Raw genomic sequence first — 14,600 nt, forward strand, 5'->3', positions numbered from 1 at the left:
AGATGCTCAAGGTAAAACAAGGACACTAAACAGGAACAAACCCAGAAAATCCAAACACAGGTTTGTCTTGAAAACACAATGATTGGGAGAACAAAGACTAAATACACAAGGGAGGCAGAGATAATAGAACACAGGATCATGAGCAAACAAAGAACCTAAGTAAGACAACCAACAGACACACAAGGTAAGTAATATCATAATGAAACAGAAAATATAAACAGTCCAATCAAAGAGTCACTGAAAGGGGCAGATATGACAAATTCAACTTCTGACATTTAATGACCACAGCAAAGTCCTGTAACAAAGAAATCAAAAGGAAAGCTCACTTCTTTTATGAAACAGAAAAATAAAAGTTTTTCATGATGTGCTGACGAGGAAAATTAAAAAATTTAAAGAATGACAAAATGTTGAAAGATAAATAAAATAGTGTGTTAAGTTCTATACCTGAATGAAAAAAGAAGAAAATGAAAAGATACATACATTTTTGTGTGGTGGGTATCTAACAAATTCACAGTCTTTTTATTATGAAATTGTCTCTCTCTGCTTTCATTCTTTCCCTGCTAAGCTGCCGCGGAGAGACAGACAAAAGAGGACATATTATACTTGTAAATTTGGAAGAAACTCATTTGATTTGTCGAACTCAACTCGACAGATGCTACATTTTGTATTAGATTTGGCTGAAATTTGGAGTTCATTTTTGCACAGAATGAGGACTGTGTATTTTGTCCCACTCTAAGAATGGGTCTCTTTGTTGTCCAGTATGGTCAGGAGGAACCACTAAAACCTCAGCACACAAACATTTTCAAAGTACACGGGCATGTGAGGACTGTTTTAGGACATGTGAACCTACCCCCTTTAAGCATTGACCCTTTGAATTCACAGAAGAAATTGTCTAACTAATATCTACTTGATATTCAGATGGCACAACCCACACTATTATCAATGAAAAAGTTCATAATGCAGTAGCTATTACTCTCTTTGCCTGAAGGGGGCGACATCAACAAGTGCATTTCCAGGTCTAAGTTGCTGCTGCTGTTCTTTCCTCAAGGTGGCGCATTTCTGAGTGAGTTACAGCAAAGTACTTCATAGCGGCTCCTGTCGCCTAGTAACCTTGACAGCACGTAACGTTATAAGACCCTTGGTTGTAACAGTTGTACTGTTAGCTGTTGAACTGAGCTGAAACATCATAGTCATAGATTTTTTTTTTTTACCTAAACCTAACCAAATGACAGTAATGGCTGACCATGTCACTTTAATATCAAAAAGATGAAGGAAAATAGAGATGATTCAAGCTTTGCCATTTTCTTATCAAGTAGGGTAATGGGTTTTTTTTTTTTTTTTGCTCTTGGTGATGTTGCAGCCACCTTGATCATTTCCAGCTCCGGAAGTACTCCAGACATCCTAATAATGGCTCATTCAGGCCAGCTACTTCGATAAAATAAAGTTCAAGCCGTCTTCCTTAAAATTACCTGCTACCATCTCTTCTTGTTCTCTCTTCCTGGCAGGAGGTGAAGTATTTTCAGTTTCCTGGGGAGCTGCTGATGAGGATGTTGAAGATGTTGATTCTCCCACTCGTCGTGTCCAGGTAATGACAACTATCTCCAGCACTTCATTAAGATATAATATAATATAATATAATATAATATAATATAATATAATATAATATAATATAATATAATATAATATAATATAATATAATATAATATAATATAATATGATATAATGATAAAACCAGTATACAACCCTCATATCTTTAACCCACCTGCCAACTTCTATTCTCACTTTTTGTCACTGGACTGATGAGGAACGCTGCACATAATTGTGTCAGCTTCTAGACATCAGCAGGTTGCTCTGATCATTTAGACCTGGCACTTTGGTAAAAAAAAACATTCCCTCTCCTAGGCATATGTATTTTTATTGAAGGAATTTCAGCCATATAGGTGATACAGATAATACATTTCAGTCGCTTCATTTTCTATAACAAAAATAAGAACAAATGGTGGAACAGAGGACAAGAACACAAACATATCCACTCTAACGAACAAGATCCTGTAAGACAAGTGCAAGTGCTGAAATAAAGGGGATGGACATAGTCAGATTCAGTGCGAGTTGTTGAGGAAGTTTCTGGGTTCATAGGCAATAAAGTGTTTCTGAGGTTTCCTGAGTGTTGTCCAGTGACTCTGAAGTGCCCAGTATAATCAACTTGGGGCCATGATACAGTGTCCTACCCACTACAATGGAAAGGATGTTGAAAATATCCTCCCAATATTTTGTCAATTTTGAACAGCAGAGCAAACTATGTAACAGGGGTCCTTCAGCAGAGCTTACTTCCTGTTTACTTTCTGAATAGTACAACCTATGCAGTACCTTGAATTGTATTAGACAGTGTCTAGCATTGGACGAACAAGTGTGTATATACTGTGGACTATCCTCCCAGATGTCTCCAGAGATCTCCTCACCCAGCTCCTTTTCCCATGCTTGCTTGATATTAACTGTGGGAGGAGAATTTAGGCTTTGAAACTTGTCATGCAAAAACACTATTAACTTTTGGAGCTTGGAAGCAACTTAAGACAATGATCCAATGTGTCTGGTTCTGAGGTGATAACGTCTGGTAGATGTTGTTTAATATAATTTCTCACTTGTAGGTACATAAAGAATTTAGAAGATTGTAAGTTGTGCTTTTACTGCAACCTTTGAAAACTGGCAAAGATATTGTTTATATACAGATCACCTACTGAGTGAATACCATTAAGCTTCCATTGCGTGAAAGCCCTTGAAGAAGGGAGGAAGGAAGGATTATTGGACGGAGGTGTAAAACATTGCCTCTCCAATAAAATAGATTTTGCTCCCCACTTATTTCTATGAAAAATGTGTTGACTGTCGTTTCAGAATTGACCCTGCCTTGTTTGCTGACGCACAAAATTGCGAGGCTCTTCGATTCCCGGCCAATTAGTACCAGGAAGTTTAAGAGTTATGTTGCCTCAGTATATCTGGGTTCAAATCTAGAGATAACATTAAAGTTGTTCAGGTTTTTGAGTATTAAGCATTGTGCACCTTTAGGCCACAAAAAGGAAGTGTGTGTGTGTATGTGTGTGTGTGTGTGTGTGTGTGTGTGTGTGTGTGTGTTTTACTCACTGTGTATGCCTTATCTTCACAGTATGTTGTATTTGTATCAGGAAAAATAAAACACCTTGAGATGATAATAGAATCTTTATCAACCTGCTGAAAAATTATTAACACTATTAGGCATTAAAATCAGGCTCTATCAGCCAAGAAATCTTTTTTATCACTTTCCTCAACGTTGTGAGATACAGCCTTTTTTTGACATTTTCAGGTTTTCAGGTTCTCAGGAAATAATAAATGAATCATGATGAAAATCTGGCATATTTCCTTTTTTTCTATCATAAGCTAGTGTGTGTTTGTGTGTGTGTGTGTGTGTGTGTGTGTGTGTGTGTGTGTGTGTGTGTGTAGGGTTGTTTTGCACTGGCAGAGGTATGTGCTCTACTGAGTGCATTCTAGTTAAGTTATTAATTAGGCAGCTCATTCACTGTATGCCAAATGAAAAGCAGTTTAATCATGTGAATGAGTTCAATGACTGAATTCAAGAGAGAGGGGAGAGAGATCCCAGAATGTGGCATCCATTAATATTTCTGATGATTTTAGTACCTCCAGGAGTGAAGTACTGTATTAACGCTATGCAAGTAAAACACATGCATATAAATAAATATTACAAAACCATTAAAGCGAATTCACTGGTAAAATATCTTAATTTTTTTAGTGCATATGCACCTCATTTATCAAAAGTCAGCTTCTGGCAGCAAATACTGTATCAATGGAGATGACTCATCTGATGTAATAAGGTCACCAGCCTTCGTCTCTTAATGAAACCCTGGTGCTTCTTAGATTTCAGGATTCTGCTGATAATGAAGAAAGAAGCTGGAGCTCATGGATCATCGGTTAAATGATCAAATTGGTCAAATTCTGGTTAGAAAGTATATAAATCATAGGCATGACATTATCACTAATAAATTATGCACCAATGCAAGTATGTTAGCAATAGGAATTACATAACAATCCAGGAATCCAGGCAATGTCTACAGTGAGCTCACATAAGTGGTGACTTTTGATGAACTGATATGGTTCCCACTCTTTCATATGTTGTGTTAGATTCTATCATTCATACAGAACAGATGTTTTGAGTGTGTGTGTGTGTGCGTGTGTGTGTGTGTGTGTGTGTGTGTGTGTGTGTGTGCACCATTAACTCTGATGTCTCTCCTCATGGTTACTAACACTCACACTTATTTCTAAAACATTCAGGAAGTGAGAATCAATCATATGAATAACTTAACAGATTAGAAGCAGCAGCAGCAGTTCAGACTTCCCCTCTGAATTCTTTGCCTTTGTAGACCATGTGCAAATATTCAGGATAAACAAAGCACCGCCTTAAAGAAGCCGACAGTAGTCTGAAATGTGATTGAACAATAACATTTAATAAAAGAATCACTTTGAACCTTGTTTTAGTTTATTTATTGTGCAAAGAGTGGGAAACAACTAGAGTAAATTGAATGAATGAATAAAAAACAGGCAACAGATAAAACTTATCTTGAGGAAAATGCAAAATAACAAATGAACAGAGTTTCTGACAATTTCATAATAACACAGAAAAGAAAAAAAAATCCAATAACAGTAGTTTTGTCTTTGGTGGTGAATATCTGATCTGTGCACATGGGTGTTATGGAAATGATTGGCTTTGAATAGGCCAGTTTGTCCAACCATCATGTTATGCCCAGTTCATAGATGTTTTGCAAGAAAAACAAGGTTAAATTAATTCTTAACTTAATTAAAACACTAAATGTCCGAATCTGAACATTTAGTGTTTTACAGCCACAAGGTGAATTACATGAGTATACAATATCCTGGCACACTATTATCAATGCAAAAGTTTATAATGTAGTAGCTATTACTCTCTTTGCCTGAAGGGGGGCGACATCAACAAGTGTATTTCCAGGTCTAAGCCGCTGTTGCAGGTATTTTTCTTTTCTCAAGGTGGCCCATTTCTGAGTGAGTTACAGTGAAGTGCTTCATAAGAGCTCCTGTCGCCTAGCAACCTTGACAACACTACACTTGGACTCTTGGTTGTAAAAGTTGCACCATTAACTGTTGAACTGTAGTGAGTGACAGCGAAGTATCTCCCATGTGAGGTTTAACAGTTTAACATGGGAGTTTTTGACCTAACCCTTGAACCCAAACCAGAATGTATCCTTTAACTAACTATACTTACTTTAACTCAAGCCATGATCTTTTCCTTCAACATAACCAAGTAAGGGTTTTTTGTTTATCTGAACCTAAACAAACCTTAACCATAGTGTTGGCATAGACTCAGCGCATGCCAGTTTGTGGCGAGCATACCTCAACCTGTCACTAAAAGCAGCACACCCTCAATTATGCATAACTTTAAGCCTTAATGAAATTTAACAGATATAATTCAGACCAAAACTGTTGGGTTTTTTTTGTACCAGGCTGTGAACATTATCATTTCTGCTTTTAAGTTGTTCATTTTTAAATAGAGGTCAATGGCGATTGACTCTTTTGGAACCAGCCTCAATTGCAGGAACTTTGGTGTTGGCAGGAGGTTGTTGCTTGATCATTTTCCACAGTGATTTGTAACAGACAAATAATGCTCTCCTGCTTATCGGCGCAGCAGATCAGAAAACCTTTCTGTGTCATCCTCGGGGACATGGACAAATAATGTATTTTGTCATTCAGTTTGGAGGACTTGTTCGGTGCCTTACATCTTAAAAAAAAAATAGTAAGATTGAATTAATCATGAATGCCCAACCAAGGTTTTAACCTTTTTTTGACCAAGGAAATAGCTGTTGAGAAACAATCTCACCACAGCGTCCATTTGGTAATTGTTATGGAGGTTGATTATATTAAATGATCTTCCTCTGCATGATGTTGTCATGTAAATGTAGTGATCATTCTCCGCCTTGGAAATAGCAGTAAGGAAAACAATCTCACTGCAAGTTCCAACGTCTGAAAATACTCAGAAACAAAGTGGAAATTTTTTTGGGCAAATTGCTCGTGAAAATAAAAATTGTGAAATTACTTAAAATTCCAGAAGAGTTACAAAATGAACCTTGTTGTGAGACTGAGTGCATGTCCAAGTTCATTTTTGATTAGGTTTTTTTTTGATAAATTGTGGGGATGCATTTTTCTCTATAGGTTGGCAATATTGTCCAAACTCTTAGCCTCCTAAAACTCTTGTTAAGTGTATTTGTTTTGTGCCGACAAGTTGATATTTTGGAACTACATGGTTTTCAAAGAACGTATGACATTTGTGTCTAACTAATGTTTCCTCTTCCAGTTTGATGTCAGGACTGGCTGCCCTTGATGCCAAGTGTTCCAGCCGGCTTGGTCTGATCACAGTGTCTTATTACCTGTGGACCACCTTTGTGGCCGTGATAGTGGGGATCATCATGGTGTCCATCATCCACCCGGGTGGTGCAGCCCAGAAAGAGGACTCTGAGGACAGTGGCAAGCCCATCATGAGCTCTGCTGATGCTCTGCTAGACCTCATTCGGTAAGACCACCGTCATATCCGTCGTGACATTAGCCTACATGTGTGCACCATCAACAGCTGACTCCTACTTCATGATTCCAACATAATATGTGAACGTTTTGCATTTAATTCAATTCAAACAATTCAAAATTCAGAGAGAGACATTGACTATTGCACATATTGTTGTATTCAAGCACTGTCAGACTGATGGCAATAACACTGATACGTATAGATGTAATAATGATGCAATGATAATAATAATAATGATAATAACAATGATTATGATGCAAGGAGAGATGAAGTAGTCGGTGTGTCACTATGGTCACCAGCTGCCACATGAAGCACATGCTGTCGGGTTTTTCTAACCTTAAAGGGAATCTCATCAGAAGAAGTCCACATCCACCATGTCAAGTGTTTCTGTTCCATTAATCAGTCACTTCAGCACAGATGTTGTTAGCTGGTCTGCAATGTCACATCAGGGGGAGGATACTTAGCAGAGAACAAACAGGGTATGGGAGGGCTGCAGTGAGCCACCATCCTCAGGAAAACTGCACACTGAAAGCTTTACACAGATTATTTCTGTGCATCAGGGGATTTGTGTTGTCAAGGTTTAAGGGTGATGCATAGAGTTCTGTAAAGACGGAAACACAGGAGGGGCTCACAAGAGGATGAGGTGTAAGGTTTTGAGGTTCTGCTCCATGTTGAATCATTAAGTAGATTTATTAGATTAGTAGATTTGTCAGCTGCACATTCATGCTGCCCATCTCCTGTTTTACCACATCACGAAGGTGTTCCACTGGACTCAGATCTGGTGACTGCGGAGGTCATTGAAGTTCGCTGAACTCATGTCATGTTAATGAAGCCGGTTTGAGACGGCTTTTGCTTTGTGACATGGTGCATTATCCTGTTGGAAGTAAACATTAGAAGATGGTAAATTGTGGCCATAAAGGGAAGCACTGACTTCTGCTGTTGTAGCTCATCTATCTCAAGGTTCTACATTATGCATATATATATATATATATATATGTATTTCTCTTTTCATCTTATTATTGAATCATATTATTCTTGACACTTTGGAAATAGCTAACTGAAATGAATTGAAAATGAATTGAGGGAGAGAGAGAGACGCATGTCAGCAATGAGTCCCAATGAGGAATGTGGAGGATCTGAAGGTTTACTTCATCATTATTGTTGCACATCAGCATCACATTATCATAGGTTTGCAGGGGTACTCTAGTAATTTAAAATTGCACTTCCACATAGTTGTGGGACTTTTTGAGAGACAGCAGCAAAAGAATGCAACTTGTGTCATAAAATCCTTGCCGTCTGGTAAATATGCATGTTTTTAAAATTCAGTTTGTAACACAAACTCTATGTCTCTATGCCGAGCTGTAGAGCCACACGATTAACATGCAACATTTTTGTGGCAATCTCGCTGATTTCAGTCCTGGTTGATTTGGCGACGCTTGTAGTTACTGTTAATTAGCTGCTGGTTCCAATTCTGGGAACAGCAAAACAAACATGTCGTTTTAATAAAGAAGTCGGGAAATAATGGGCCTTCTTTCATCATTCTGTGAGCAACTGTGATCTGATTTTATGCTGCACAGGGCTCGAGTCAGTAAACAGCAATGCACAGTGAAACAAGCCGGTTACCTCTCTGAGACGTTAAAGGTGTGCAGATTGTTGCCTGCAGCTTTTCATCCAACAGCTCACTGTGGCTGCTGCGTCATGGTCCATTACTCCCTGAAATATTCCACACTGATCTGTTTTTAAACATGTTTTGGATGAACTATCATGGTAAGTGCTGAGCTCCATTCAATTCAATTCAACTCGAGAACTCTTATTTGTCACCAGGGAGCAATTTAAAGGGAACATAGAGAAGACATTAAAGTACATACAAAATAAGACCACACAACTAGTGGCAAGAAAAACTGTATATACATTAAGAAAGACAAAAAGAAACATGACATAAGTGGAAAAAGAAAATCCATAACGGTGCAAAACAAAACCAGAAACAGCTTTGGGGACAAATGTTGCCCTTCTCCTCTGTGTCCTACAGCCGGGGCGCCCTGAGGGGAGCCACTCAAATGCAGGAAATATACTGAAATATTTAAAGCACACACACATTGTCATATCTAACACCCCCATATGAACAAAGTACAAATGGGTGTATGCACAGCATGTTCCCATGTCAATATTTCTGACAGTTGTGGCATGTAGTCAACAAAAATACAAACAACAGCAGCTCTCCACATGCACCAAACCTCTCGACACTACAGGTGGCACAGCAGCCGTGGGTCAGCTTTCTGTTGTGCAAAAATAATGTGTTCCTCATATGCTATTCTATTGCTTTACTGCTGTCAGTGCTTTATGTTCTCAATATACTATACCATACTATATCTAATAGACTGTTTGGATTTGCCACAAAACCTGAGACAGGATTAAAAATATTGGTTGTCTTAAGCTTTTCAGTTCCTGTACTGGGGGATGACATCATTGTTGACCACTAAACATTTAATCTTCTTTGTCAGGAAATGTTACTCAGATTTTCAGGCCCAGTACCAGTAAACAGAACTGTTAAGGCTAAGCTTGCATTGTGCCTCTGTAAGTATTTGTTTGGTTGTCTAATCCAAACATTTTTATTTGAGGCTCTTGGGGTGAGTCTTAGTTCAGGCCATGAATCAGACATTACAGAGCTGTGAAGGCAGACTGAATGCATCAACAGGTAAAGTCAGCATAAACTCTAACAGTGGGACTTGTTCACAAATGCATGTTTGTTTTAAAGGTGTTTACAGGCAGTGCTGCCAACTTAGCGCCTTTGTTGTTACATTTACCAACTTGTCAGACCACTTTAGTGACCTTCTTTCCTAGCACCTCGCAAAAAATGCAGCTGATTTTGGTTAAAACGTAACTACTTTCTGTAGAAGACAGTCACCAGTTTTGCACGTTAGCTGGGCTTTTCCTCCACAGGCATAACTCACTATGCCTCTCATTCAATCGACCAGCTTGGAAGTGACTGTTCGTTGACTTGTAGTCTTAATGGGCCACGTTTCAGTCAGTATTTCAAACTTGTTCTGTTGTCTGACAACAGAAACAGAAAAACATTTATATGAAAACCATCTCATCACCCTTTATGCCATGATGGAGTATTAGGGCCAAAATTTGGGGGAAAAAAATTGTCCTTTTAAAAAGTTATGTTATCATATTTCTGGGAAACCTGTAATATTGCATATTGTAATATTTCCTATGTAGTCTTTTGCACACAAATGGATGGTTTACGCTTTTAAACTGTTGTGCCTTATTGGTTTTCTTTGGCTTCATGTTTCATGTGCTTCATACAAGAAACATTTCAAGTGGCTTATGATGGCAGGTTTGGAAGATCCTACAGCCTCTGTGAAACATAGGCCAGGTCACCGCAGCTCATTTTTTATCTCAGCTGATCTGATGAACAGGTTCATGACAGAAACAAAGATGCTCTCTTCAAAGTTGTTTAAGGCCTTCATTGTTGTCTCAGCATGACACCAGTGGAATGAAAGGAGGATTTGTTGCTGTTGGCACTCTTAAATCTTCCTAGAGGTATTCCTTATGAGTCATGCTCTGTTTCTCTGTTACGGCTGTTGTAAAAGTTTGTGTTTGGACCCGAAAGCAAACTCAGACTAAGGTGGGGTAGGGTAAATGGTTTATTCACAAGCGAGTTTCTCTGGGGAAGCTGATGGCTGACTGAGGAGTGGCAAAGCTGAGCGGCTGAGGATGAAAAGCAGCGGTCAAGGCAGTGGGTTTGGCAGTGGTGGTGGTGAAGGCCGAGCCTGGCTGTTGCTGGGATTCGCTGAGCGGACAGAACAATCTGGCATGAGTGGAGAGTGGCTGGGATTCTTGAACAGGTTGCTTGATGAGATGATGGGTAGCAGGTGTGGAATGATGCCAGGAGAGAGAAACCACGCCCACACACACAGACACACACACACACACACACACACACACACACACACACACAGTGAGTGAAAACATGGAAACACAAGAGAAAAAACTCTGTGGCAGAGCCGTAACATTCTCTTTGTCTTTGGCTTTTCTTCCTTCTGTTGGATCTTAATACGGTCATTGAGCGCATAAACAAAGTCTGTATTGGATTAGAGGCTGAGCTGTTTTTGTTGTCCTGAGGTTTTCAGTCCTAGTTTTATCCAGATTCTTGAACAAGGATACAATTCAGACCATACAAGATAACAAGAAAACATAAAAGAAAACAAGGGTTTTGGATTTATTTTTCAAATGTGTTCAACAAGAGTTTGTCTAAATAGAGATTAGAGATCAGAGATACTATTTTGTAGTTGAGAGTCTTATAAAAAGGTTATATTTTGTTATTTTAATGGTATACTTTTAGGAAATTAATGTATTCAATGCTTTGATGCTGCAGGTTCTGTAAATGATTGTCACTGCCACTGGACCACCAGCATCTCAGACCAAAACAAATGCTTCATTGGCCACACATCCGGCCTCTGTTGCAATGCAATTAGCCAGTTAGTGAAAGCAATAATAGTAAGAGTAAGTTAGCTATCGTTAACGTGACTACTTTAACCACTCACTGATAAAAACAGACATGTCACATTATGTAGCCATCAAGTTACTTACACATTAAGGAGAAGAAAACACAGTTCAGAGTCAAGCTGTAGCTCTTCAGCAGCTTGAAAGTCACTCCATCGCACTGAAGCCAGACCAGTATTGGCTCCGCGCTCAGACTGGGAAAGAAATTCAGCTTTGGACTTATGTGTTGGGACCGGCCACACGAATGACACTGACAGAGCCTGTAAACACTTTTGGATGTTTGGACAATCCACCGGGTAATCAGGATTTGAGCTGGTAGTCCCCATGGTCATTCCACCTGTGCTCTGGTCTCTCCTTTTTAGCCTGTTTCTTTTCAGTGGAGAAAATTCTGGAAGGTCGCTTTAACCTCAACACTTCCTACTGCAGTGTGCCATCTTGTGTGTGGACGGTGCCTGTGTGTTTATAAACGGGGGCGGGGGACCAGTGGTTTAACAGGAGGGACTCCCATGCACCAACATGTACACGTACGTGCGCTAACATGCACGTGCAACCAGACCAGCTACCAAAGCAGAGAAACTCACAGTGACTTTGTTCTCTGCTCAGGACGCCATGACTCGAGTATATCTTCACAAAGAAAATAGTTGTTTGCTGCTGTATTATTGTTTAAAATCTCATTTACAGAACCTTTAATATATCTGTTAGTATTTTATGCTTTGGTTGTATTTTAGAAACAGGTTATGTAATTGTGTTCTGATAATTAAATTATGATATAGGGTTTTCCTGGGTGTCACTTGTAAGTGATCCATATTTTATTATTAAGTTAACACACCTTCGTGTGTAATGAAGTTTGTGCAGCAGTTAATGGTAACATTAAAAGAGTGTGTTTCAGCCATTATTGTCAGACTTCATCTAGCTTTTCATGTTTTATACTTCCCCCTCTCTCCAAACAGCAGAGCATCTGGTGAGAGCAGTGTAGTGGATGTGACTCTTTGGAAAGCAAACCCATAGTTGTCTGGGGTAAAAGTTAAAGTTTAGATTGGGCAACCGAAGATATTTGGATCTTTTTTATACACAGTCTTTGATTTGGAGAAGGTTAGAGCGAGGTTTTGGTCATGGTTAAACAAATCAGATTTCGCTGACAATAAAACATTCTTTCAGCTGTTTCTTTCAGTTAACCTCCTTTTTCTTCATTTGTGGGATATCATAAAAATGAGAAAGTGTTGTTCTAAATAACTCTGAGCATGATGTGAGGTCAAGCCTGAAGAATATGTGTTTCCAATTTCTGTATTGCCCAACTTCAGCAGCTGCAATCAAACAGAACAGCAAGCGAAGAAATGATCTCAGCATGATTTGGTTCGTGTAGACATGCAGGGTACCTGACTTTCACCCGATTGCATTGAGTGAAATAGCAGGAGAGTGATCTAGCCTGTAGCTACAATTGAATATTCTCATTTTATTTCTGTTGTTTTTTTTTCCTTTTTCCGCCACCTCTCCTGGAGAGAGCTTCAACAGTGAGAGCTGCACTGTTCACTGTTCACTGTCCACTGTCGCAGCCTCCCGCTCTGTGTTATGTCCATAGAACTGGGATGTTTTCTTTGGAACCTGCTGACTATGACTCATGGCCATTTCATTTACACCAAAGCAAGAAACTTTAAAACATCCCTTCAGCTTTGTAGTAAAGACAGATCTAATTATATGAAAAATAAAGCATTTATATTGTTACTTGTGAGAGAAAAATCCCAGTATACTAATATTAACACTTATTAAACTTATTAAAGCATACGGCATCTGATTCTTTGCTTCCTTTCTTGTTTTTCAACATTTTGACACATAAAGAAAATGTCTCTTTTTGTCTTGCAGCAACATGTTCCCATCTAATCTGGTCCAGGCCACATTTCAGCAGGTAAGACCTTTCACACACCACCTGCAAACACAAAGGCTCTGCTATTTTTTTTTTTTCAACATAAATGTTAGTGATTTTCTGCTTCTGTTTCTATTTCCTGGCAATAGTATCGAACAAGTAGTGAGTACACTGTGAAACCCAAGCCAACAGTGAGTCAGGCACAATCAGAGTCCAGCACACGGCGGGCACTCATCTACGGTATCCAAGATGATAATGGAACTGACGTACAGAACTTCGCCCTTGACCTGACTCCACCCCCTGATGTGCTCATTCGCACTCGGGAGGGAACGAGCGATGGAATGAATGTCCTTGGAATTGTAATTTTTTCAGCAACCATGGGTAAAAACATACATTATTCTGTTATGTACCTTTTGGCCTCAAAGCTCGAACTTATTATTGCAAATTTATTTTTAAAGACGGCACTTTGTGTTTCCACAGGCATTATGTTGGGAAGGATGGGGCCAAATGGCAGCGCCTTGGTGAATTTCTGCCAGAGTCTGAATGAGGCTGTCCTCAGAATTGTTGCCATTGTTATATGGTGAGGATATCTTTTTTAAATTCTATTAACAAGTTTTACAGTCAGTAAAGGATGTATGTGCAGCCGATGGATTGAAAACTCATTGCCATAATGTCACAATGGTTTTCTGTCTATATAAAATCCAGGACTCTGAGCAGATCATGAATATTTATCTAGGTATGCACTCTCAGAAACCACAGCTACAGCTAAACTGTAACAGCAAATATTCTTTGTAAGAATCATGTCTGTGAAAATTTAGTATCAGCATATTTGTGACTTGCCAACATATTCTCAATATTTTAAAAGTCACATATTTTACACTTTTCCAGTGTTTTAGTGTTGATCCATAAGAAGAAATATTTGTGGTTTTAAGAACCAAAAACCATCGCAATGTAGTTTTGCATCTCCTGTCTCAGGCTTCTCTCTGGAGCTCTAGTAACAACATGTCGGTGAGCCAATCAGAAGAGAGGAGGCTCATAGCCCCCTTCTGATTAGCTGACTATTTTCTGAGTGATTGAATAAAAATATAGCAGATTTCAGGTCAACACGTCAAGGTCAAGTTGGATGCTGGGTCCAGGTGGGCAGGACTTCGGGCACGGCTGAGAGCAGTGACTGCTTTGTTGTGACATCACAAAGTTACAGAAGTCCTGACGGCTCGTTTTAAGGCTCAGTTTCTGAATACAGGCTGTGTGCATTTCTCTGTGGACTGAGCGCGTGCGTTGACACTTTCACAGTATTAAAATTTCTATATTCTAGACCTGCTTTATAATAAAACAAGACATGGAAATACAATATGGCACCTTTAAGAGAAAATTAAATCTTGTCATAGTTCCATTTGGTAAAAAACTAATTGTTGTTGTAGTTTAGTTGGATAGAATTTTATTTTGTATGAGACATGGTAACTGAAATGAAAAGGTTTTTTTTGTCTTGATAATGAACATTTTCCACCAACTTCTTTTGAGAATCGAGTCTATGGTTTGTTTCTACCCCCCACCTGCACAAGCATCTCATGATGATGTCGCCCAAAAATCCATCTCTAGGTCAACAAGTCTGAAGTTGCATAACCTATAAAAGACTTT

At 39.0% G+C, this 14,600-nt stretch overlaps 1 protein-coding gene across 1 annotated transcript in view; it reads left to right on the forward strand.

Moving 5' to 3' along the window:
• slc1a7b (solute carrier family 1 member 7b) overlaps nucleotides 1–14,600 on the forward strand; it is a 35,446-nt gene that overhangs the window by 12,044 nt on the left and 8,802 nt on the right. The window contains exons 2-6 of the mRNA XM_056378823.1: nucleotides 1,506–1,585; nucleotides 6,368–6,583; nucleotides 12,962–13,004; nucleotides 13,112–13,343; nucleotides 13,443–13,542. Coding sequence (XP_056234798.1) covers nucleotides 1,506–1,585; nucleotides 6,368–6,583; nucleotides 12,962–13,004; nucleotides 13,112–13,343; nucleotides 13,443–13,542 — 671 coding nt within the window. The remainder of the gene's footprint in view (nucleotides 1–1,505; nucleotides 1,586–6,367; nucleotides 6,584–12,961; nucleotides 13,005–13,111; nucleotides 13,344–13,442; nucleotides 13,543–14,600) is intronic.

The sequence above is a fragment of the Seriola aureovittata genome, chromosome 6 (genome assembly GCF_021018895.1).
Source record: "Seriola aureovittata isolate HTS-2021-v1 ecotype China chromosome 6, ASM2101889v1, whole genome shotgun sequence".
Taxonomy (NCBI): Eukaryota; Metazoa; Chordata; class Actinopteri; order Carangiformes; family Carangidae; genus Seriola; species Seriola aureovittata.